The sequence below is a fragment of the Maylandia zebra genome, linkage group LG7, assembly GCF_041146795.1.
Source record: "Maylandia zebra isolate NMK-2024a linkage group LG7, Mzebra_GT3a, whole genome shotgun sequence".
In the NCBI taxonomy this organism is placed as follows: Eukaryota; Metazoa; Chordata; class Actinopteri; order Cichliformes; family Cichlidae; genus Maylandia; species Maylandia zebra.
In genome coordinates this window covers 8404428-8427407 of record NC_135173.1, presented here as the reverse complement: position 1 = coordinate 8427407, position 22980 = coordinate 8404428, and the positions used below count along the sequence as shown (strand labels likewise).

The window sequence follows — 22980 nt, the reverse complement described above, 5'->3', positions numbered from 1 at the left end:
TGGAACCAAAACATAGTATTTGTCCCAAAGCATCGTATTTGTATGGAGTAATAGTATTTCTTCTAAATCATAGTATTTCAATCAAATCTCAGTAGTTGTGTTAAAATGCAGTATTATTGCCAAATCATAGTATTTGTACCCAATCATAGTATTTTTGCCAAATCGTGGTATTTGTGCCCAATTAATAATTCTGTTATGTTATAGTATTACTACTAAGTCGTAGAATATCTGTTATGTTATAGTGTATCTGCGGAATATAGTATGTGTGCCAAATCGTAGTATTTATACCAAATCACAGTATTTTTGCTAAAACATAGTATTTCTGCCATATTGTGGTATTTGTGCAAGAACATTGAACTGTTATGTTATAGTATTACTACTAGGTCATAGTATTTCTGCGTTGTTATAGTATTTGTGCTAAAACGTAGTATCTCTGCCAAGTCATAGAATTAATGCAATTTCATAGTTTTTTTTTTAAGGAAATCTGTTATGTTATAGTATTACTACTAAGTCATAGTATTTCTGCCAAATCATAGTATTTGTACTAAATCATAGTACTTGTGCCAAATCATAGTATTTGTTGCACATCATAGTATTAGAACCAAAACATAGTATTTGTCCCAAAGTATCGTATTTGTATGGAGTAATAGTATTTCTTCTAAATCATAGTATTTCAATTAAATCTCAGTAGTTGTGTTAAAATGCAGTATTATTGCCAAATCATAGTATTTGTACCCAATCATAGTATTTTTGCCAAATCGTGGTATTTGTGCCCAAATAATAATTCTGTTATGTTATAGTATTACTACTAAGTTGTAGCATATCTGTTATGTTATAGTGTATCTGCGGAATATAGTATGTGTGCCAAATCATAGTATTTATACCAAATCACAGTATTTGTGCTAAAACATAGTATTTCTGCCATATTGTGTTATTTGTGCAAGAACATTGAACTGTTATGTTATAGTATTACTACTAAGTCATAGTATTTCTGCGTTGTTATAGTATTTGTGCTAAAACGTAGTATCTCTGCCAAGTCATAGAATTACTGCAATTTAATAGTTTTTTTTAGGAAATCTGTTATGTTATAGTATTACTACTCAGTCATAGTATTTCTGCCAAATCATAGTATTCGTGTGAATTTGTATACTGTAATATCACTGTATTATGTAGTGGCTAAGTAGGGGCTGTTTACTAAGTGCATCAGTGTAAATAGGTCATCTCTTGTGTTGAGTGCCCTCTTGTGGCGCCTTTTGGGTAGTGCCTTAGTAAACGGGAACCCTGTAAAAAGTGGCATCAGACTGATTTGTAGTGGAGGAATTTGTTACCAGTTTTCTTAATCTTTAATCTGTATGCATGTTGTAATGCATACCCTGTTCTTAATCATAGAAACCACACCATATCACCTCTCCACATCCTCCTACTGTATGCCATACCTCCCTGTACCATCCATCTGACCGCAATAAACTCCACCTGTGGTAATCTAATCCCTGGATGTCAGCCTCTCCTTCTGACTGAGGATAGTTATAGTATTTGAGCCAAATCATAGTATTTGTGCTAAAACATAGTATTTCTTCCAAATCATAGTATTTGTGCCAAAGTATAGTATTTCTTCCAAATCATAGTATAACTGCACAATAAAGGTTCTTGAGCCACATCAGTGTTTGTGCCAAATCTTAGTATTTCTTCTAAATCCTAGTAATTCTGCTCAATGATAGAATTTCTGCTATGCTTTAGTACTTTTTTCCTAGATTGTAGTACTTCTGCTAAGTCAAAGTATTTCATGTAAATCATAGTATTTCTACCAAGTCCCAATGTTTCTGCTAAATCATAAATAATGTTTTAGTACAAATTGTATGATTTGGTGGAACTTTCTGTGTTCCAGCACAAATGCTATGATTTGGCAGGAAAAAAATATTATTTAGTATAAATACTAAGTTTTAGCAGAAATGCTATGTTTAAACTTTAAAAAATTCTGCTATTTCTGCTGATGTGTGTTATGACTTTTGACCATTGAAATGAATGGAACACATTATCAATGTGGTCACTGATTTTGCATGATGGGCTGAGCTGTGCTTTACCTCAGTGAGATAAGCATCCGTTCTCAGACTGGGAGGCCTGGGTTCAAATCCAGCTTATGGCAACATTTCTTTCACTTAACAGTTAAACTTTTTTTAAACTCTTTTCAACACAAATTTCATTTTATTCACCCCTTTTCAGCAAAATTTTCAGTTTTTTTAACCCCTTTTCAGCACAAATCCAAACTTTATCAGCTCTTTTTCAGCAAAAACCTCTTTTCAGCAGAATTCTGCTCATTCAACTCTTTTCAGCAAAATTTTCAGTTTTTTCTGCTGTTTTCAGAAAAAAACTCTTTTCAGCAGAAATTCTGCTGATGGAACTCTTTTCAGCAGAATTTTCACCCCTTTTTTTTGCCCAAATTCTGCTAGCACAATTGTCAATCTCTCCACCTTTTCTTTGTGAGAAAGTGTTTGGCTCAGTGAGCTAAATAGCTGCCCTTTGATCAGGAGGGCCAGGTTCGAATCCTGCTCAGGGCATCTTTTTTTTTTTTTTTTTTTTTTTCCCAACTTTTTCAGCTTTTTTCAGCAGATATCTTCAGCCGTTAAGGCATCCACACTGCATTTTCGCAGGAAATGCAAATTTTTCTAGTTATTATTATTATTCTAGTTGCTTCCGTACACTTTTCGCCGTTAAACTACTTCCACAATTTTCAGCCGATTTTCACCGTTCAAATTTTAAACTATTCAGCTATTTTTGCTAATTCCTGCTACGATTTTTGCTATTTTTAACTATTATACTTTTTAAAATATTAAGCTTTTTTCCTTTAATTTGTCCCATTGAAATGAATGGGAAACTTCAGCAATTCTGCTAAAATTTGCTTGTTTTTGAAACTTAACTACTTCCTCATATTTTCACCTAGAACAACCATTCAAACTTTAAAATGTTCACAAATTATTGGGCTATTCAGGTATGATTCAGCTTTTTCAAATCTTTTACTGTTTTACTTTTATGCCTCTTAAAGTTTTGAGTTGCAAAATTGTGATTTTTCACAAAATACATGTGTTGTTATGGTTGCTATGCTCTTGGCTTCCAGTGTGCCACTGAAGGTTTTGCAATTTTCACTTCATGTCCGAACAACTTCCTGCTACTTGCTCAATTTTCACTCAACTTCCACAAATTATACATCAAAACGTAGGTATTTTTGCTGGCTTTCAGAAAATGTCACCATCATTGTTGTGGGATTTATAGAATTTTTGCAAATCTCCTCAGACTAACACAAGGTCAGAAAACTCTCCATATAAAGTGAATGGAGAGCTTGTTCAAAATCACCGCTGGATTTCTGTAATGAGAGGCATATTCGAATCGTCATATCTCCTTAACGAAGCAAAGTTAAGACATGAGGCTTGTCCCCGAATATCTTCAGACACCCCTGACGCTCACAATTCAAGAATTTCTTTCTCACCTATTACCGTTCTGAAATGAGTTGGACTTGTTTGAGGGTAGGAAACTCGTCCTTCGCTCAGATTTCTTCAGATTTCAAACTGTGGAAATGAACCACTTTTTTCTCTCGTCATAACTTTTTGTTGGATTTCCACAGAGACCTGAAAATTTCCATGATTGTTCACCAAAGCCTGCTGTCTCTTACGGTGAAAGAATGATATCGATACTCCAAATAGATTTCGAGTTAGAAAGCGTTGTTTGAGGGCAAGTCAAGGCAGTTTTTGCTTCGCTCTACTCAGTTATGGTGCATTACAAGTCAAATATCTTTAATAATTCATATTTTAATGATAAATTGTAAACACTGGAAGATTCCCCCATCTCTTCTGAACAAAACGGTGTAAGAATGACCGCTCTAGCCCCTACGGTTTGGAAATTATGGTCATTTGTTTGAGGGGAGTCCTCACTATGAGAAATAGGCTGCAATAATCCTGTGCCTCTCTGTGCTGCGTGTGTAAAAAGAGGCACATGTTTTGGCGGGAAAAAGTACACAGGCTCTCTGATTGGTGGATTCAAATTCAGCAGCTCCCAGGCTGACCTAGAAACTTACTTCTCTCTCCCTGTGCATTTTTTTGCTGATTTTTTCATTTAACAAGTATATTTGAGGGACCCTCAGCATGTTCAGCATTTTTTCAGCTGTCCATTTTGCTTTTCCAATTTTTCTGTTTAACTTATTACTATTGTGCTAAATAATACTATTTCTGCTATTTTATAAGATTTGTGCCTAATATAGTATTTCTGCTAAATTACAATATTTCTGCTTTTTATACTATTTGTGCTAAAACATAGTATTTCTACTAAATGTAGTATTTATGCTTAATCATACTATTTCTGCTTTTTATGGGATTTGTGCCTAATATAGTATTTCTGCTTTTTATAGGATTTTTGCTCAAACATAGTATTTCTACTAAATGTAGTGTTTATGCTTAATCATCCTATTTCTGCTTTTTATAGGATTTGTGCTTAATATAGTATTTCTGCTAAATTATAGTATTTCTGCTTTTTATAGTATTTGTGCTAAAACATAGTATTTCTACTAAATGTAGTATTTATGCTTAATCATAGTATTTCTATATATTTCTGCCAGGTCCCCAGGCAGCCAATCCTCTGTGAGGACTGAGAAATTCAAATTTTCAAATCAGGGCCTGCACGGCTTCCCAGCCAATCATATATGTGTCCTGAGGCATTCAAATTTGCATATTGGGGCCTTCATGGCTTCTAAGCCAGCCAATCATATCTGAGGGCTGAGGAATTCAAATCCACAAATCAGGGCCTGCACGGCTTCCCAGCCAGCCAATCATATATGTGGTCTCAGGCATTCATATTTGCATATTGGGGAATTCGTGGCTTCTAAGTCAACAAGTCATCCATGTCATATATCTCTAAAAATTCACATTTTAATGATAAATTGTTAACACTGGAAGATTCCCCCATCTCTTCTGAACAAAACAGTGTAAGAATGACCGCTCTAGCCCCTACGGTTAGGAAATTATGGTCATTTGTTTGAGGGGAGTCCTCACTATGAGAAATAGGCTGCAATAATCCTGTGCCTGTCTGTGCTGCTGCGTGTGTAAAAAGATGCACCTGTTTTGGCGGGAAAACGTAAACAGCCACTCTGATTGGTGGATTTAAATTCGGCAGCTCTCTCCCTCTGTGTCTGTCTGTCTGTTTGTGTGTGTGTGTGTGTGTGTGTGTGTGTGTGTGTGTGTGTGTGTGTGTGTGTGTGTGTGTGTGTGTGTTTAGTGGGAGAGAGAGGACCCTGCCCTTATTTGGCAGCATGTCATTGTAGGATTTAAATTGAATATAGTTAGACTGGTTGACTGAATTAGAGCCTGTGTTTGTGTGTCCCTCTGTGCATTTGTGTTTCAATAAGTTATTACTATTCTGCTAAATCATAGTATTTCTGGTACTTTTCGGTACTTGTGCTAAATACAGTATTTCTGCTAAATCATACTGTTTCTGCTTTTCATAGGATTTATGCCTAATATAGTATTTCTGCTAAATTATAGTATTTCTGCTTTTTATAGGATTTGTGCCTAACATAGTATTTCTGCTAAATTATAGTATTTCTGCTTTTTATAGGATTTGTGCTTAACATAGTATTTCTGCTAAATTATAGTATTTCTGCTTTTTATACTATTTGTTCTAAATTATAGTATTTCTGCTTTTTATAGGATTTGTGCTTAATATAGTATTTCTGCTAAATTATAGTTTTTTTTCTTTTTATAATATTTGTGCTAAAACATAGTATTTCTACTAAATGTAGTATTTATGCTTAATAATAGTATTTCTATATATTTCTGCCAGGTCCCCAGGCAGCCAATCCTCTGTGAGGACTGAGACATTCAAATTTTCAAATCAGGGCCTGCACAGTTTCCCAGCCAATCAAATAAGTGTCCTGAGGCATTCAAATTTGCATATTGGGGCCTTCGTGGCTTCTAAGCCAGCCAATCATATCTGAGGGCTGAAGAATTCAAATCCACAAATCAGGGCCTGCACGGCTTCCCAGCCAGCCAATCACATATGTGGTCTCAGGCATTCAAATTTGCATATTGGGGAATTCGTGGCTTCTAAGTCAACAAGTCATCCATGTCATATATCTCTAAAAATTCATATTTTAATGATAAATTGTCAACACTTGAAGATTCCCCCATCTCTTCTGAACAAAACGGTGTAAGAATGACCGTTCTAGCTCCTACGGTTAGGAAATTATGGTCATTTGTTTGAGGGGAGTCGTCACTATGAGAAATAGACTGCAAAAATCCTGTGTCTCTCTGTGCTGCTGCGTGTGTAAACAGATGCACCTGTTTTGGTGGGGAAAAGTGCACAGCCACTCTGATTGGTGGATTCAAATTCACCAGCTCCCAGGCTGACCTAGAAACTTACTTCTCTCTCCCTGTGTGTGTGTGTGTGTGTGTGTGTGTGTGTGTGTGTGTGTGTGTGACAGAGAGAGAGAGAGAGAGAGAGAGAGAGAGAGAGAAAGGCTTTTAATGGGATGATCTCATTCTAAGATTTAAATTCAATATATTTAGACTGGTTGACTGAATTGGATCTTGTGTGTGTGTCTCTCTGTGCATGTGTGTTTCCTCATGTGTACATATTTGTGATTGTGTGGCTGTAATAAATTTTTTTGCAGATTTTTGTCATTTAACAAGTATATTTGAGGGACCCTCAGCATGTTCAGCATTTTTTCAGCTGTCCATTTTGCTTTTCCAATTTTTCTGTTTAACTTATTACTATTGTGCTAAATCATACTGTTTCTGCTATTTTATAAGATTTGTGCTTAATATACTATTTCTGCTTTTATAGGATTTGTGCTTAATATAGTATTTCTGCTAAATGTAGTATTTATGCTTAATCATACTATTTCTGCTTTTCATAGTATTTGTGCTTAATATAGTATTTATGCTAAATTTAGTATTTCTGATTAATTATAGTTTTTCTACTAAATCATAGTACAGTATTTCTGCTTTTTATGGGATTTGTGCTAAAACAAAGTATTTCTACTAAATGTAGTATTTGTGCTTAATCATACCATTTCTGCTTTTTATAGGATTTGTGCTTAATATAGTATTTCTGCTAAATTATAGTATTTCTGCCAAATTATAATATTTGTGCTAAAACATAGTCTCAATTTAAAATTACAATATTCATAGTTCATCACAGTGTCTCTGGTAAATCACAATATTTCTGCTCTGTTGTACTATTTTTCTAAATCATAGTGTTTCTGTAATGTTTAAGTATTTTTGGCTAAATATATTCTTTCTGTTATCTTATACTATTTCTCCTAAATTCTTGTATTTTTGAGAAGTTATCATGTTTCTGGTAAGTTACAATATTTCTGCTAAATTCTGCTATGCTATTGTATTTCTGCCAAGTATTATGTTTCCTCTAAGATATTGCAGTTCTGCTAAGTTATTCCATTTTAGCAAACTTCTTTTGCTTCTGCAAAGTTTTTACAATTTCTGCAACTTTTCAGCTTTTTCAGCTGCTTTTTGCATACAGCTTCAGCTTTAAGCATCCACACTGCATTTTCGCAGGAAATGCAAATTTTTCTAGTTATTATTATATTTTATTCTGTATTCCGTACGTTTTTTGTAATCCTACTCCTTCAAAACCGTTCAACTTAGAAAAACCATTCAAACACCGTTAGATTCCTATTCTTTTGGACAACACTGCTTCTATTTTTCATATTTTTAACATTTATATTTTTAATTTTATTCAACTTTATTCAACAAAAATTTATAATGTATTTCAATGGGGAGACCCTTCAAATCCTCATTCAACTTACTCATTTTTAAACTCTTACTACTTCCACATACATTGACATAGAGCCACCATTCAAACTTTAAAACGAAGACAAGACATTCAACTATTCAACTTGTATTTATCTTTTCAATATCTATTATACTTTTTCTTCAGTTCCAGTTTAAGTTTCATGATGTTTTTTCACCCATTTCAGAGTTTATAATGGGTGTGTATGGGACGGAATGTTGGGGCTAGAGTGAGGCAGCTCAACTGCTAGAGTGAGAGGAGCAAAAAAATTAATCTTAAAATCTTTTTTAAAACTGCTGCTGTGTCCGCAGCGTTTGCTCTACAGGTATGATTTTACCCTCAAAACGTAGCCATGGCTGTCCTCTTTCATCCAATGTGTTTACTATTGTACTAGGTGTTATGGTTCTTTCATAAATGTCACCAATGCACAGCCTCCTCCCTCCAACTCTTCCATAGACTCTAATGTTAAAATGGCTCAGAAGGTTCGTTTGAAAATCAGAAGAGCATGGTGTTTTTACACTGTCACCACGTCCATATAATAAGCTCCACAGGCATGAAAACTGAGAATTAGGTAGACTAGACATTGCTGTCGCTCACGGTGAAAGAATTTTGTCAATACGACTTTTACTTTTCATTTGGGAGCGATTTGTTTCGGCCTGACTTTTCTGTTCATTTTAAGCAGCAAAAGTGAGGTGCATGTCTGTGTGCGTGTGTATGGAGCCATTGGGTGCGGTCACTATAGCAACCAGGCTCACACCTGCCTGCTTAACGAGCTCTGCCTGCCACTCTGCCAAGATTCATCTTAAACACTTCTCTTTCAACTGCTGCTGTGTCCACAGTGTTAAAGCCATCATTTTACCCTCAAAACGTCGCCATCGTTGTTCTTTTTCCAACATCTTGTCTTTCAAAGCTCAGAGATGTAAACTTTTTAAACTGTGTGGGTCCAAGTGGAGGGATCACATTTTAGTCATTCAGTGATTCAAAGAATATGACTTTTTAATATTCTTTCAGATGTTTTCTGACTCTAAATGTTCTTTTCTCATTTCTTAGGTTTTTCTAATTTACAATTAAAACATTTTCAGCTTTTTTCCAACTTCTTCTTCTGTGTAACATTCAGCTTTTAGCAGTTCAGCACTTTTGTTTTCAGGTTAAATTCGGGTTTTTTTTTTAATCTCATTCAAGATTTTTAACTTAAATTCAGTAATTAATTCATTTCAGTGCATACATTCAGATTCAAGCATTCACACTGCAGTTTCTTCAGAAAATGCACTTTCTAGTTAGTGTGAATGCTTGAAAAGCATTCACAGTATTGTTCTTCTAATCTTTATTCTATTTTATTTATTATTATTCTGTATTCCGTACGTTTTTTGTAATCTATCTCCTTCAAAACCGTTCAACTTAGAAAAACCATTCAAACACCGTTAGATTCCTATTCTTTTGGACAACACTGCTTCTATTTTTCTCATTTTTAACATTTATATTTTTTATTTTATTCAACTTTATTCAACAAAAATTTATAATGTATTTCAATGGGGATACCCTTCAAATTCTCATTCAAATTCCTCCTCTTTAAACTGTATCTACTTCCACATACATTGACATAGAGCCACCATTCCAACTTTAAAACGAAGACAAGACATTCAACTATTCAACTTGTATTTATCTTTTCAATATCTATTATACTTTTTCTTCAGTTCCAGTTTAAGTTTCATGATGTTTTTTCACCCGTTTCAGAGTTTATAATGGGTGTGTATGGGACGGAATGTTGGGGCTAGAGTGAGAGAGCTCAACTGCTAGAGTGAGAGGAGCAAAAAAATTAATCTTAAAATATTTTTTAAAACTGCTGCTGTGTCCACAGCGTTTGCTCTACAGCCACCATTTTACCCTCAAAACGTAGCCATCGCTGTCCTCTTTCATCCAATGTGTTTACTATTGTCCTAGGTGTTATGGTTCTTTCATAAATGTCACCAATGCACAGCCTCCTCCCTCCAACTCTTCCATAGACTCTAATGTTAAAATGGCTCAGAAGGTTCGTTTGAAAATCAGAAGAGCATGGTGTCTTTCCACTGTCACCACGTCCATATAATAAGCTCCACAGGCATGAAAACTGAGAATTAGGTAGACTAGACATTGCTGTCGCTCACGGTGAAAGAATTTTGTCAATACGACTTTTACTTTTCATTTGGGAGCGATTTGTTTCGGCCTGACTTTTCTGTTCATTTTAAGCAGCAAAAGTGAGGTGCATGTCTGTGTGCGTGTGTATGGAGCCATTGGGTGCGGTCACTATAGCAACCAGGCTCACACCTGCCTGCTTAACGAGCTCTCTCTGCCACTCTGCCAAAATTCATCTTAAACACTTCTCTTTCAACTGCTGCTGTGTCCACAGTGTTAAAGCCATCATTTTACCCTCAAAACGTCGCCATCGTTGTTCTCTTTCCAACATCTTGTCTTTCAAAGCTCAGACATTTAAACTTTTTAAACTGTGTGGGTCCAAGTGGAGGGATCACATTTTAGTCATTCAGTGATTCAAAGAATATGACCTTTTAATATTCTTTCAGATGTTTTCTGACTCTAAATGTTCTTTTCTCATTTCTTAGGTTTTTCTAATTTAAAATTAAAACATTTTCAGCTTTTTTCCAACTTCTTCTTCTGTGTAACCTTCAGCTTTTAGCAGTTCAGCACTTTTGTTTTCAGGTTAAATTCGGGTTTTTTTTTTTATCTCATTCAAGATTTTTAACTTAAATTCAGTAATTAATTCATTTCAGTGCATACATTCAGATTCAAGCATTCACACTGCAGTTTCTTCAGAAAATGCATTTTCTAGTTATTATTATTATATTTTATTTTTCCGTACGTTTTTTGTAAGCCTACTCCTTCAAAACCGTTCAACTTAGAAAAACCATTCAAACACCGTTAGATTCCTATTCTTTTGGACAACACTGCTTCTATTTTTCATATTTTTAACATTTATATTTTTAATTTTATTCAACTTTATTCAACAAAAATTTATAATGTATTTCAATGGGGAGACCCTTCAAATCCTCATTCAACTTACTCATTTTTAAACTCTTACTACTTCCACATACATTGACATAGAGCCACCATTCAAACTTTAAAACGAAGACAAGACATTCAACTATTCAACTTGTATTTATCTTTTCAATATCTATTATACTTTTTCTTCAGTTCCAGTTTAAGTTTCATGATGTTTTTTCACCCGTTTCAGAGTTTATAATGGGTGTGTATGGGACGGAATGTTGGGGCTAGAGTGAGGCAGCTCAACTGCTAGAGTGAGAGGAGCAAAAAAATTAATCTTAAAATCTTTTTTAAAACTGCTGCTGTGTCCGCAGCGTTTGCTCTACAGGTATGATTTTACCCTCAAAACGTAGCCATGGCTGTCCTCTTTCATCCAATGTGTTTACTATTGTACTAGGTGTTATGGTTCTTTCATAAATGTCACCAATGCACAGCCTCCTCCCTCCAACTCTTCCATAGACTCTAATGTTAAAATGGCTCAGAAGGTTCGTTTGAAAATCAGAAGAGCATGGTGTCTTTCCACTGTCACCACGTCCATATAATAAGCTCCACAGGCATGAAAACTGAGAATTAGGTAGACTAGACATTGCTGTCGCTCACGGTGAAAGAATTTTGTCAATACGACTTTTACTTTTCATTTGGGAGCGATTTGTTTCGGCCTGACTTTTCTGTTCATTTTAAGCAGCAAAAGTGAGGCGCATGTCTGTGTACGTGTGTATGGAGCCATTGGGTGCGGTCACTATAGCAACCAGGCTCACACCTGCCTGCTTAACGAGCTCTGCCTGCCACTGTACCAAGATTCATCTTAAGCACTTCTCTTTCAACTGCTGCTGTGTCCACAGTGTTACAGCCATCATTTTACCCTCAAATTGTCGCCATTATTGTTCTCTTTCCAACACCGTATCTTTCAAAGCTCAGGCATTTAAACTTTTTAAACTGTGTGGATCAAAGTGGAGGGTTCACATTTTAGTCATTCAGTGATTCAAAGAATATGACCTTTTAAAATTCATTCAGATGTTTTCTGACTCTAAATGTTCTTTTCTCATTTCTTAGGGTTTTCTAATTTACATTTAAAACATTTTCAGTTTTTTTCCAACTTCTTCTTCTGTGTAACCTTCAGCTTTTAGCAGTTCAGCACCTTTGTTTTCAGGTTAAATTTGATTTTTTGGTTTTTTTTTTATCTCATTCAATATTTTTAACTCAAAATTCAGCAATTAATTCATTTCAGTGCATACATTCAGATTCAAGCATTCACACTGCAGTTTCTTCAGAAAATGCACTTTCTAGTTATATTTTCTTATTCCGTACGTTTTTTGAAAGCCTACTCCTTCAAAACCGTTCAACTTAGAAAAACCATTCAAACATCGTTAGATTCCTATTATTTTGGACATGACTGCTTCTATTTTTCTCATTTTTAACATTTATATTTTTAATTTTATTCAACTTTATTCAACAAAAATTTCCCATGTATTTCAATGGGGAGACCCTTCAAATTCTCATTCAACTTACTCATTTTTAAACTCTTACTACTTCCACATACATTGACATAGAGCCACCATTCAAACTTTAAAACGAAGACAAGACATTCAACTATTCAACTTGTATTTATCTTTTCAATATCTATTATACTTTTTCTTCAGTTCCAGTTTAAGTTTCATGATGTTTTTTCACCCGTTTCAGAGTTTATAATGGGTGTGTATGGGACGGAATGTTGGGGCTAGAGTGAGGCAGCTCAACTGCTAGAGTGAGAGGAGCAAAAAAATTAATCTTAAAATCTTTTTTAAAACTGCTGCTGTGTCCGCAGCGTTTGCTCTACAGGTATGATTTTACCCTCAAAACGTAGCCATGGCTGTCCTCTTTCATCCAATGTGTTTACTATTGTACTAGGTGTTATGGTTCTTTCATAAATGTCACCAATGCACAGCCTCCTCCCTCCAACTCTTCCATAGACTCTAATGTTAAAATGGCTCAGAAGGTTCGTTTGAAAATCAGAAGAGCATGGTGTCTTTCCACTGTCACCACGTCCATATAATAAGCTCCACAGGCATGAAAACTGAGAATTAGGTAGACTAGACATTGCTGTCGCTCACGGTGAAAGAATTTTGTCAATACGACTTTTACTTTTCATTTGGGAACGATTTGTTTCGGCCTGACTTTTCTGTTCATTTTAAGCAGCAAAAGTGAGGTGCATGTCTGTGTGCGTGTGTATGGAGCCATTGGGTGCGGTCACTATAGCAACCAGGCTCACACCTGCCTGCTTAACGAGCTCTCTCTGCCACTCTGCCAAAATTCATCTTAAACACTTCTCTTTCAACTGCTGCTGTGTCCACAGTGTTAAAGCCATCATTTTACCCTCAAAACGTCGCCATCGTTGTTCTTTTTCCCACATTTTGTCTTTCAAAGCTCAGAGATGTAAACTTTTTAAACTGTGTGGGTCCAAGTGGAGGGATCACATTTTAGTCATTCAGTGATTCAAAGAATATGACCTTTTAATATTCATTCAGATGTTTTCTGACTCTAAATGTTCTTTTCTCATTTCTTAGGTTTTTCTAATTTACAATTAAAACATTTTCAGCTTTTTTCCAACTTCTTCTTCTGTGTAACCTTCAGCTTTTAGCAGTTCAGCACTGTTGTTTTCAGGTTAAATTCAGGTTGTTTATTTTTTTTTTTTTATCTCATTCAAAATTTTTAACTCAAAATTCAGCAATTAATTCATTTCAGTCCATACATTCAGATTCAAGCATTCACACTGCAGTTTCTTCAGAAAATGCACTTTCTAGTTCATGTTCTGTTTTTATGTATCTTCTGAAACAGGTTACCATCGGCAACCACACTGTGTGTTGTTAACCCCTTCTACAAATACCCTCTTTTAATGTGTAACACTTTGTGTATGGTCTTGTGTTATCTCTGGTGGATATTAGCTGCATGTGTAGTGTCACCTTTCCATTTTCTAACAGCACACTTGCATACCTTAGTGCTCGTCCTCTTCCCCCTTTTGTGGTGGTCTGGACACTGTGTCAATCCTCCACTTCCAGGCAGTCACTTGTCTCCCCGAATTCCTTAACCTAATTTGATTGCCCACACTAAAACAGCAGCCTCAGCCCTCTTCTGCTCCTCTCCTTCTCTCCCACTTTTCAGTCCAATGGCAGTCAGTTTTTTTTTTTTTTTTCCAGCTTTGTCCCGTGTCACTCTTTGTCCCACTGTCTCTTTCATTGCCATCTCACTCCAAACATGGCAAATGTCAAACTCAGACAGTCTTCTCAAAAGTCCTTCACACACAGTGAGGTTGCAGCTGGCTGGAAACGCATCTCCATCCATCCAATCTAGATGGTGGTTCTTCTCTTTCTGATGCCGTTTGCCCACAGCGCTGCTGGACCTCTCTGCTCAGATTGTCTCTTGGACTCCTGTCCACTGTTAAATGTTCATGCTCGTGCTTCTGAAACTGCACTCTGTGTCTTCAGGGAGAGATTCGTTTCCTTGGAGCTTGCTTGTTCAGGATGAGGACGGGAAGCTGCAAAACAATTCAGCCAAAAAAATTCTGGCTGGGTGTTTTCTATTTTTTCTAATGATTTCAACCTATAATTTTCTTCCGACTGCTGCCCGTGGAGAATTGATCCAGGTCCGTTCCCCACCTGTAAACGACAGACTTTCATTATTATCATCATCACTGCTTAATCATCACACATCTCTCTCTGTCTGTGTTTGTGTGAACAATCCTTTCTTAAAAGCAGAAAATGACATTGTAGTTGTTTTTCGGCTGATCAAAACCTTTTTCCTATGATTTTTTTTTTTTCTTCGTCTACAATGTAATTTGTCTCTTTTTCACTCTTTTTTTTTTTCTTTTTCTTTTCTTCACAATAGCTGGTGGTCTGCAAAATCACTGCTCTCACTCACAATCAAAGGCAATTACTTTTGCACAGTGCACAAAAACACTGTGATGTCAGACACATTCACACTCACTTTTTCATCTGCATAAATAAATCATATGGCTGGAGATATGTGCCATGCTGATCCATAGGCATGATCACACGTTTAATTATTTTTAATCCAACAAAACAAATAAACAAAAACATGATGCTGATGCCACACACACACACACACACACACACACACACACACACGAGTCAAGGTGCAGGAAAACTGCTCATGGAAACGCTGCACACTCCAGTTATCATAGTTATCATAACTCTGTTTCTTTCATATTCAATACAGCTTCTCCATCATGGACTCTTAGATGTTTCATACATGGTTCAGCATTTTAGTTGTTTTCACAGGCGTGCTCTATATCTCAACAATGGCTCATAATAAGACGACAGTCTTTCACACAGGTCAAGTGCCTCTATGCACTTCATTAGTTTAAGTATTTACCCATATCACTTCACCTCACAAGTCATTGTACTGAATTTGAGCAACCACAAGCTTAATGTAGATTACTTTTAACAACTATCCACCTCAATGGTTTGGCACACAGGCTGTTAACATTGTGTCAGGAAGGGGTGGGGGGAAAGCCACCCACCAGAGCACAGCTGCTGATGTGGGCTGGCCCTTTCCACACACACTCCTGGTTGCTTAGGAAACCCATGATAACAACAACAGCTGCTGACGTCACACACCACGCGGTCTGCTCCGCACACACAACAACAACAACGAGACGAAAATGACAATAACACAAAATAGGCCTACTCCGGACTCAGACCGGACCGCTCGGGACCCTGACCCAGCTGTGGGACGCTCACCCACTCGCGCGACAAAACCCAATGAAGGGACGCTCGGGACACACACCCAGGGCGATTTCAAAACCGGACACACACCGGACGCTTGGGACCCTTGGGCGATTTAACCAAAACTTCTTTTTCGGGACACTAACCCAGTTATCGCTCCACAAAGCAGCGAACTTCTCAACGCCTCACAAAATGGCGGAGACTGCACAACGACACGGTTATAGAGTCGGCCTCTTTAAACTTACTTGGCGTTGCTTAGCGTGTAATATCAGCCTGAATCCCGCCGATCGCCATTCATCGAGGAGAAAGACAGACAGCGAATCCACAGGAACTTCCTGGCTGACGTCAGTCTTTCAGCGTGCCTCTCCCCCCCCCCCCCCCCCCTCGGTGAATGCGATCCCAGGGAGCCGGCATCGAAGGACCAATTAATGTTAGGTTTGTAGCTTGAACCTATTCGCTGGAACGTTAAGACAATATAATTACACTGCAAGCAAGACGCAAGTAGGCAAACTTCTTCATGGTACTCGTGCACGGGAGAGACTGGACAGAGCGCCGTCCCTTCGCTTGACCCCAGTAGCTCTCGTCCGTTCTCCCGTACACTATCCTTTTATTGAGGTTACATGAATATGCATAGGGTCATTAACATATGACGTCTACATACACACAAAGAGTACCGTGTGTGTGTGTGGGGGGGGGGGGGGGGGGGGGGGGGGCAGAGGAGGAGCCAGACATTTGAAACACCCGGGGCTTAGCCCTAAAGGGTAGTATGCATGTGGGATTTTTTTTTTTTTTTGAGGGGGGGGGGGGGGGGGGGGTGTAGAAATGACTGAAAGATTAATAGGCTCTGTTTTGAGTTTTGTTCAAAAAAGAATGACTTCATATAGGGAAATATATATATCACACATGCAGGACACCTTAAACTAGTTTTTTAATTGAGCAGCAAGACAGAACGAAGTCGGGGCTGTATCAAGACACAGGGACTAAACCCCAATTCAACCAGACCCAGAACTGATCCAGAATTAAAACAGGACTACAACAGTTCAAAAGCAGGATTACTGAGGACTTAACCAAGACATAACCACAATCAGAACTAGATGATAGTAGCACTAAAAATCATCATAGACCTGCACTACACTTATTTATTTAATTCTACCAAAGTACAATATTTAGATTGAGAAAAGTTTATATAATTATTTAGCCTTGTTGTGCAAACAAGCCTGCAGAACTTAATAAATATAGAATTTGAAAAATAGCAAACCTAAAAAGAAACACTAGGTACGAGATACATGAGTACCTATGATACAGTGATACTTTTAGTAAGCAACCATTTGACTAACATGTGTGTCTCACCTGCTCTTGTTCATCTCTGTTCTGTCCTCATTCTCCATCTCAATCTCTGCTCCTCTCTCTCCCTCTTTGTGCTGACAATCATCAAATCTACAGTTGAAACCAGATATTTACAAACTCTTCAGATCAAAACACAAACACTTTTTTAATTGTAACATCAAATCAGACTAAATGTTTATTTTTTTAGATTGATAAATATAAAAACATATTTGTTAACTTTAAGAGTAAAGAGAGAAACTGTCTGTGTTTTTTAATTGCAAATGGCACCAAATTTTATTCAAACTGAGCCACACTTATGGAGCTCCACGATTCTTTTCCTGGTGTTTTGGTTGACATCTCTGGATTTTCCCATGTCAAAGAAACAGGCTCTGTGTTTTGCCTTATATGCATCCACAGCTGTGCCACCAATTTACTCACATGGACTCTACGAACCTATCAGAAGCTTCTTCAGCTCAGAATGGAATCGTCTGGAGTTTTCTTATTAATTAACAATAAACTTAGTGTACATGTACTCCTAAATTTAATGAAAGTGATAAAAAATAGACAGCTCTGTCTCTCTTTATTCTGACATTTAACTAATTCAAAATATATTTCAATATTTATCTAAAACAAAAGTTTACTCTAAATTGATGTTGTACAGTAAAAATGTTTTATGTTTTCTCCCTAAAGTGTAAATATCTGGTTACAAATGTGAATATCCTGCTGTGTACTGAAATCCCTCTTGTTTTGCATAGAAATATACTGAACAACATACAAAGCATAATATATAAAATAACATTTACCTGAGTTTTTTCTTTGAAAGAACCCTCTAATGTCCATTCTTATATTTCAGTACATAACTGAAACCGAATTAGTCGGGGAGGGTAAGAACTGAAAATATGAAATAAACACACGTAAGCTAAGACTCTCTAAAAAATAGCATTTGTTCGGCTTTTCATTTCGCCATTTGTTGATTCACTTGAAGAGCAAGTAAAATAATATTGGTCAAGTGATCAGTTTCATATCAATCTTTCGTGATGCACCGTCATATTTACATTATTTGTACGGTACGAATGATTTGCTTTGGTACCTGGTCAAACTTAAGCTCTCCTTAGTATGGCTGGCTCCGTCTCTCCAACAGCGCACACAGGCAGCAGCTCCCCCCGCCCCCTCGCTCAGTCGCTTAGTGCCTGAGCTTGGATCATACCAATATCAGGGGGGGATTCACGCACAGTCGTAAATTCCCACAGTGTGCACTATGTGCTTCGAATATTGTGTGTACTTTTTGTTTTATACAGTTGTCAGCCAGGCATCTAACTATGAAAAAATTACACTCCAAAATACCCCGGGCTTCTGACAAAACAACCCGGGCTTAAGCCCCGTAAGCCACCCCCACGCTCCGCCCCTGGGGGGGGGTACTGCTGATCAAAGGGTCATAAAAGCACACAAGCAAACATCCTTGGTTAGGAAGAGGGTAGACTAGACCCCCCCCCGGTAAGGAAGTCCAGCAGTTCATCTAAACAGAAAAGCACTTAGACTAGAACAAATGTAACTACGTTAATCCTACCATAAAACTATAAGGCAAGATGCAAACTTTTCCCATGCCCCCAAGATGCAGGTGTGCATTCCAGGAATGCACACCAAGCCTCTGTAGCCTGTTAAAGATCACACAACTTATCACTACACAATTAATTATACACTTCTAAGCATCTATGGTTAAATATTTCTAAGCATAAATGAGTAAATGTTTCTAAGCATAAATGACAATCAACAATACAACTCTATCATCGTCCATAGCAGAAGTAAAGTCTGGGGACAAGTGGGGCACTGAGGCAGTTAAACATGTCCTTGGTGGCAGGACCCCTGGAATGGATGAGGGTCGTCCTGAGTTCCTTACGGCTATGGATATTGTAGGACTGTCTTAGTTGAGACGCCTCTACAATGCTGCGTGGAGATCAGGGGCTGTACCTCTGGATTGGCAGACTGGAATTGTGCTTCCCATCTTCCATAAGGGGGACTGGAGTGTGCTCCAGCTACTGTATATAGGGATCAAACTACTCGGCCTTCAGAGGAAATTCAATGCCAGGGTACTGGAATAGAGAGTTTGTCAGCTAGTTGAACTGCTAGAACTGTAGGAACAATGTGGTTTTTCTACTGGGTGCGGAACACAGCTCTCTATCGTCTCGAGGATATTTGAGGGTCTATCGCAGTTCGCCCAACCAGCCTACATTGGTTGTGTTGACTTGGAGAAGGCCTTCAGTTAAGTCCTTCAGAGTATTCTTCTGTGAGATGCTTCAGTAGTATGGGGGCGTGAGGCCCATTGTCATGGTTCATTCTGTCCTTATAGAACTGTTGCAAGAGCTTGGTTTGCATTGCTGACAATAAATCGTAATTGTTCCTCGGGGGTGCTGGACTCCACCAGGGTTGCCCTTTATCACAGATTCTGTTCATAATTTTTATGGACAGATTGGTGCTGTGACAATGAGCTTTCTCCCAAGGGTGGCTGCCCTCTCTCAGAGATGGCATGAGGAGTTTGGCCATTCAGGATGGACTAGGAGCACTCTTCTTCCAGATCAAAAGGAGCCAGTTAAGGTGGTTTAGGCATTTGACTAGATGCCTCCTGGACACCTCCTTGGTGAGGAGTTCTGGGCTCCCAGTGTTCCACTTGGAAGAAGGCAGCTGGGGCCGACCCGTTGGAGAGATTATGGATGGATGGAGTTTATTTACCTGAGAAAACCCAGAATTCCCAAGCGATACTGGATCAGAACCACAACCACTTCTTGGTAAGCAGCCAAGGCAGAGCCATCATATGTTGAAGCTGATCCCAGCGTAAAGCCCCCACCATGGATTGAGACCATGACCTAGAAAGAATAATAAAAGAGCTTTCCATCAAAGATAAGAGGATCTTTTGGAGTCTCAGTCAAGCTACAATAACTAATCTTTAAGAATTTAAACTTTAAACGGACAAGAACATTTAAGTTTACATTTTAGATGATAAAATGTACAATTGAGTTCTAAAGATGGGTGTCTTTACTGAGATTGTGTTTAGGCATCCCTCAAAACCTACAGCAAAAGATTCTTACTGGGAACTTGGCATTTTTAGCTCTGTTTGCAGGAGTGTATATGTTGAGGTAAAGACAGTCTTCAGAGATGTCTGGTATTTCTGCCAGCAGTCCACAGAGTTTATCAACCAGATCCAAAACAGCTTCTTTAGACTGAATGCACCTTAAAGAGAGACAATGCTAATTTTACAAATAAAGCCAATAATTCCTCCAAGTATGTTGAAGTTCACATTTCTTACATTGGTGGCTGTTTAGTGGCATCTCTTACTCCTTCCCATCTTTCTGCAGGCTGAGGTGGAGCCAGTCTCAAGGAAGGGCCAAGGGGTGGCTTGGCAAATGGGACACCCAGGTATGCATGGACACCAGTCTCCTTCCCTTTCACACTCACATACTCACCTTTCAGGCTCCCGAGCTTTGTGTGGACTGCAGGTGCTGTCAGGATATTAGAAATGACTGAAAATCTTCACATAAAACTTTATATTTAAATAAAATTTCCCGTGAAAAGTACTTTTCTCAAAACATGCAATATCTGATTGCTGTCTACAGCTTGTTGTCAAAAACAAACAATAAAAAGTCACATTTTGCTGTGGACTATGTAATTCCTGTCATTATTGATTATTTAAATTCTGATTTTTACATTTTTGATGCACACCATTTGGTGGATTATGTTAATCGAGCTCAAGCTACAGAGACATGCCTGTTACTTTGATAGTCTGGTGTCTGGTGTTCAGTGTTTTCATTTTGCTTGCCCTTTGTCTCATTATGTTTGATTAGTTCAAGCTGGGTGTCCCTCCTGTTGTCAGTTCCCTTATTACTCCCTTGTGTATTTTAGCCCTGTTTTTTCCTCTGTCCGTTTTTGCATCGTACACACTCTTTGCTGTGTGTTACACCAATGCTCCTAGGAAATTCCTAGTTCTCTGTTTGCTGCTTTAAGCCATTAGTTTCCTTGTTCCTTAGTTTTTTGGTTTTATTTTCTTATTTCTGATTCCTTGTTTTCAGTTTGGTTTTCTGTAAAAGCATAGAATTATATCCAGCAATAAAGCTGCCGTTTTCAGTTAACATCTCGTGCTTGAGTGCTGTGTTTAGGTCCTACATCCTGACACACAGCTGTACATTGGCATTTAAACTACATGACCATTTTTATTACTATTATTTTTTGTTTGTTTAAGTGGTTTAAATGATCTGACCAAGTGTGATACTTCATCATTTATTTTTTTTTTAAAAAAGCTACTTGCTCACACGGCTCTGGTTTTTTGTTTTGCCATAGACTTCCTTTGATGTGTGTTGCGTCTACAGTGACCCTGGTAAAGAAGCAGAGTTGAAATCTGCAGAAATCTGTTTCTGTTTATTCACAATCACAGCAATACTCCATTTACTCCTTATCGGCATAAAGTTAGCAAAAAATATTGTTTGTTTGTTTTTAAACAGCTTTTTTTGCCAAAGAAAAATAATAAAAATAAAAATAATTAAAAATTGTACGGTCCAATTTAAACAAAACAAAGTCTGATTAATTGCAACCTGTCCTTCTAAAACATTTGACCTACAATCGTCTCACATGCTTGGTTCTTTGCTATCATTCACCTTTGAACAGAGTGAATAGCCTTTGCAGGTAAAATGTCACCTGGACTTAGAACACAAAAGTTGATGTTTAATTATCAGCTTTTAAAATGACTATTACTGCCATAATACCGTTGATTACTGATTGATTAATATTGTCAGATTTAAACACCGGTTTTACAAAAAGCGACTTGTGCAAAAAAAGGAAAAGAAAAACATGTACTACATGTAAGTTTAAGGAACACACGCATTACACAGAAATTAGGTGATGTCACAAAGACCGTTTTGCTAAGAACTGTTTTATCCTACTTACCCTGAAGATCTGCAACAACATAGATGAATAAAAATGATAAGAAGAAGAAAGACTGCTTTGCATGCAGCTTCATGGTTGGCTCTGTGGATTGCGAAACTCTGCAGATTTCCCAATAATTGAGCGCAGAGCCAAGAAGAGGAAGTATGTCCGCTTATGAAGTTTTCTCCTTTTCTCTTTCACAAAGAGGAAAGGGTAGTTTCTGCAGCAGATATGACGTTATTCAGCCAAACCATCACAGGACTAAAGTCCATTCTAGAGTCTAAACTTTAGGTTCACTCCAGGTCTCACTCCAGAACACTTTCTGCTTCGGATGTCCTGCGTACTTTGCCACTATCGTAATTCACAAATTCACAACTTTTTCTTGCAATCCTTTTTTTTCGTCGGCCTGTCTGAAAAGCTCAAAATGTGAATTTGGTTACAAGTTTACTGATTTGAGCACATGTTGTGCACAGGCTCTTGAACTATGATACAGTAATTAATACAAGTGCAGTTGTTTTTGTTTGCATTGCATTTCTCATGACCCACACAGATACAGAGGTGTTGACACAGTTGCTTAAGAGGACTTCGGAAGGTTGAATGTACACAACATGAAATGTTAGAATTAAAACATGAAAAAAAGGCATGTTGCATCTGAAAGTATATTCTAGGGAATGGAGTGCTAAGTTTGCAGTTAATACTAGCACAGGTCACAGACAAACAAAATGCTGCAAAATTGGTTAATCAAATCTTTTTATTTTATAAATGTTTTACAAAACCTATGTTTACAGCGCTTGATTTAAAATATCCTGATACCCTGGATTCAACTAAAAGAAACAAAAGAAAAAAACAAAATATTAATTTAATATTAGAATATGGATAATCTTCACAAGACCTTTAGATAAGGGAATTATGGTTTAGTGTAATTACTTTAAAATTGATGGAGCAGAGACCAGATGTGAGTTTTCTACAGCTCGCTGCGTTCTGCATTTTCCTCATGCTGTTTGATCTTCTCTGGGACGGTCTGAGTCAGGAAGACAAAGCGCTCCTTCTTCAGGTGCTGAGCAGTTACCTGCGTTGTTAAACCAATCGCCAGGTACTTTTCTTCTGCTCCATACTTTGGCCAGTGGACAAGGTTTTGCCCATCAGGAGATCTAAACACATATACATTTGTTATTAAGTTCGCCTCTGTCAGTAC

At 37.5% G+C, this 22980-nt stretch overlaps 2 protein-coding genes and 1 long non-coding RNA gene across 6 annotated transcripts in view; all 3 read right to left on the bottom strand.

Moving 5' to 3' along the window:
- Positions 1-16249, bottom strand: part of LOC143419339 (uncharacterized) — a 37531-nt gene extending 21282 nt beyond the window's left edge. Inside the window, exons 1-2 of the long non-coding RNA XR_013099292.1 lie at positions 15794-16249; positions 13798-14459 (exon numbers count right to left, since the gene is read on the bottom strand). This is a non-coding gene — a long non-coding RNA (uncharacterized LOC143419339). The remainder of the gene's footprint in view (positions 1-13797; positions 14460-15793) is intronic.
- Positions 1-22980, bottom strand: part of LOC101473278 (fatty acyl-CoA hydrolase precursor, medium chain) — a 64094-nt gene that overhangs the window by 26342 nt on the left and 14772 nt on the right. For 3 of the 4 annotated variants that reach the window (XM_024803343.2, XM_076885663.1, XM_076885664.1), the window contains exons 13-14: positions 22713-22936; positions 22519-22609 (exon numbers count right to left, since the gene is read on the bottom strand). The exons of the other annotated variant lie outside the window; for it this stretch is intronic. In XM_024803343.2, coding sequence (XP_024659111.2) covers positions 22750-22936 — 187 coding nt within the window. In that variant the 3' untranslated portion in view covers positions 22519-22609; positions 22713-22749. Of the gene's footprint in view, positions 1-22518; positions 22610-22712; positions 22937-22980 lie in introns of those variants that run through there. 4 annotated transcript variants of the gene reach the window in all.
- Positions 16364-22213, bottom strand: LOC101464168 (cocaine esterase-like). Its single transcript, XM_004563445.6, has 4 exons — positions 21807-22213; positions 20176-20368; positions 19958-20099; positions 16364-19735 (listed from the first exon to the last, which is right to left on the bottom strand). Exons 1-4 carry the CDS (start codon positions 21877-21879, stop codon positions 19598-19600), a joined length of 546 nt encoding a protein of 181 aa, XP_004563502.3. The 5' UTR covers positions 21880-22213; the 3' UTR covers positions 16364-19597.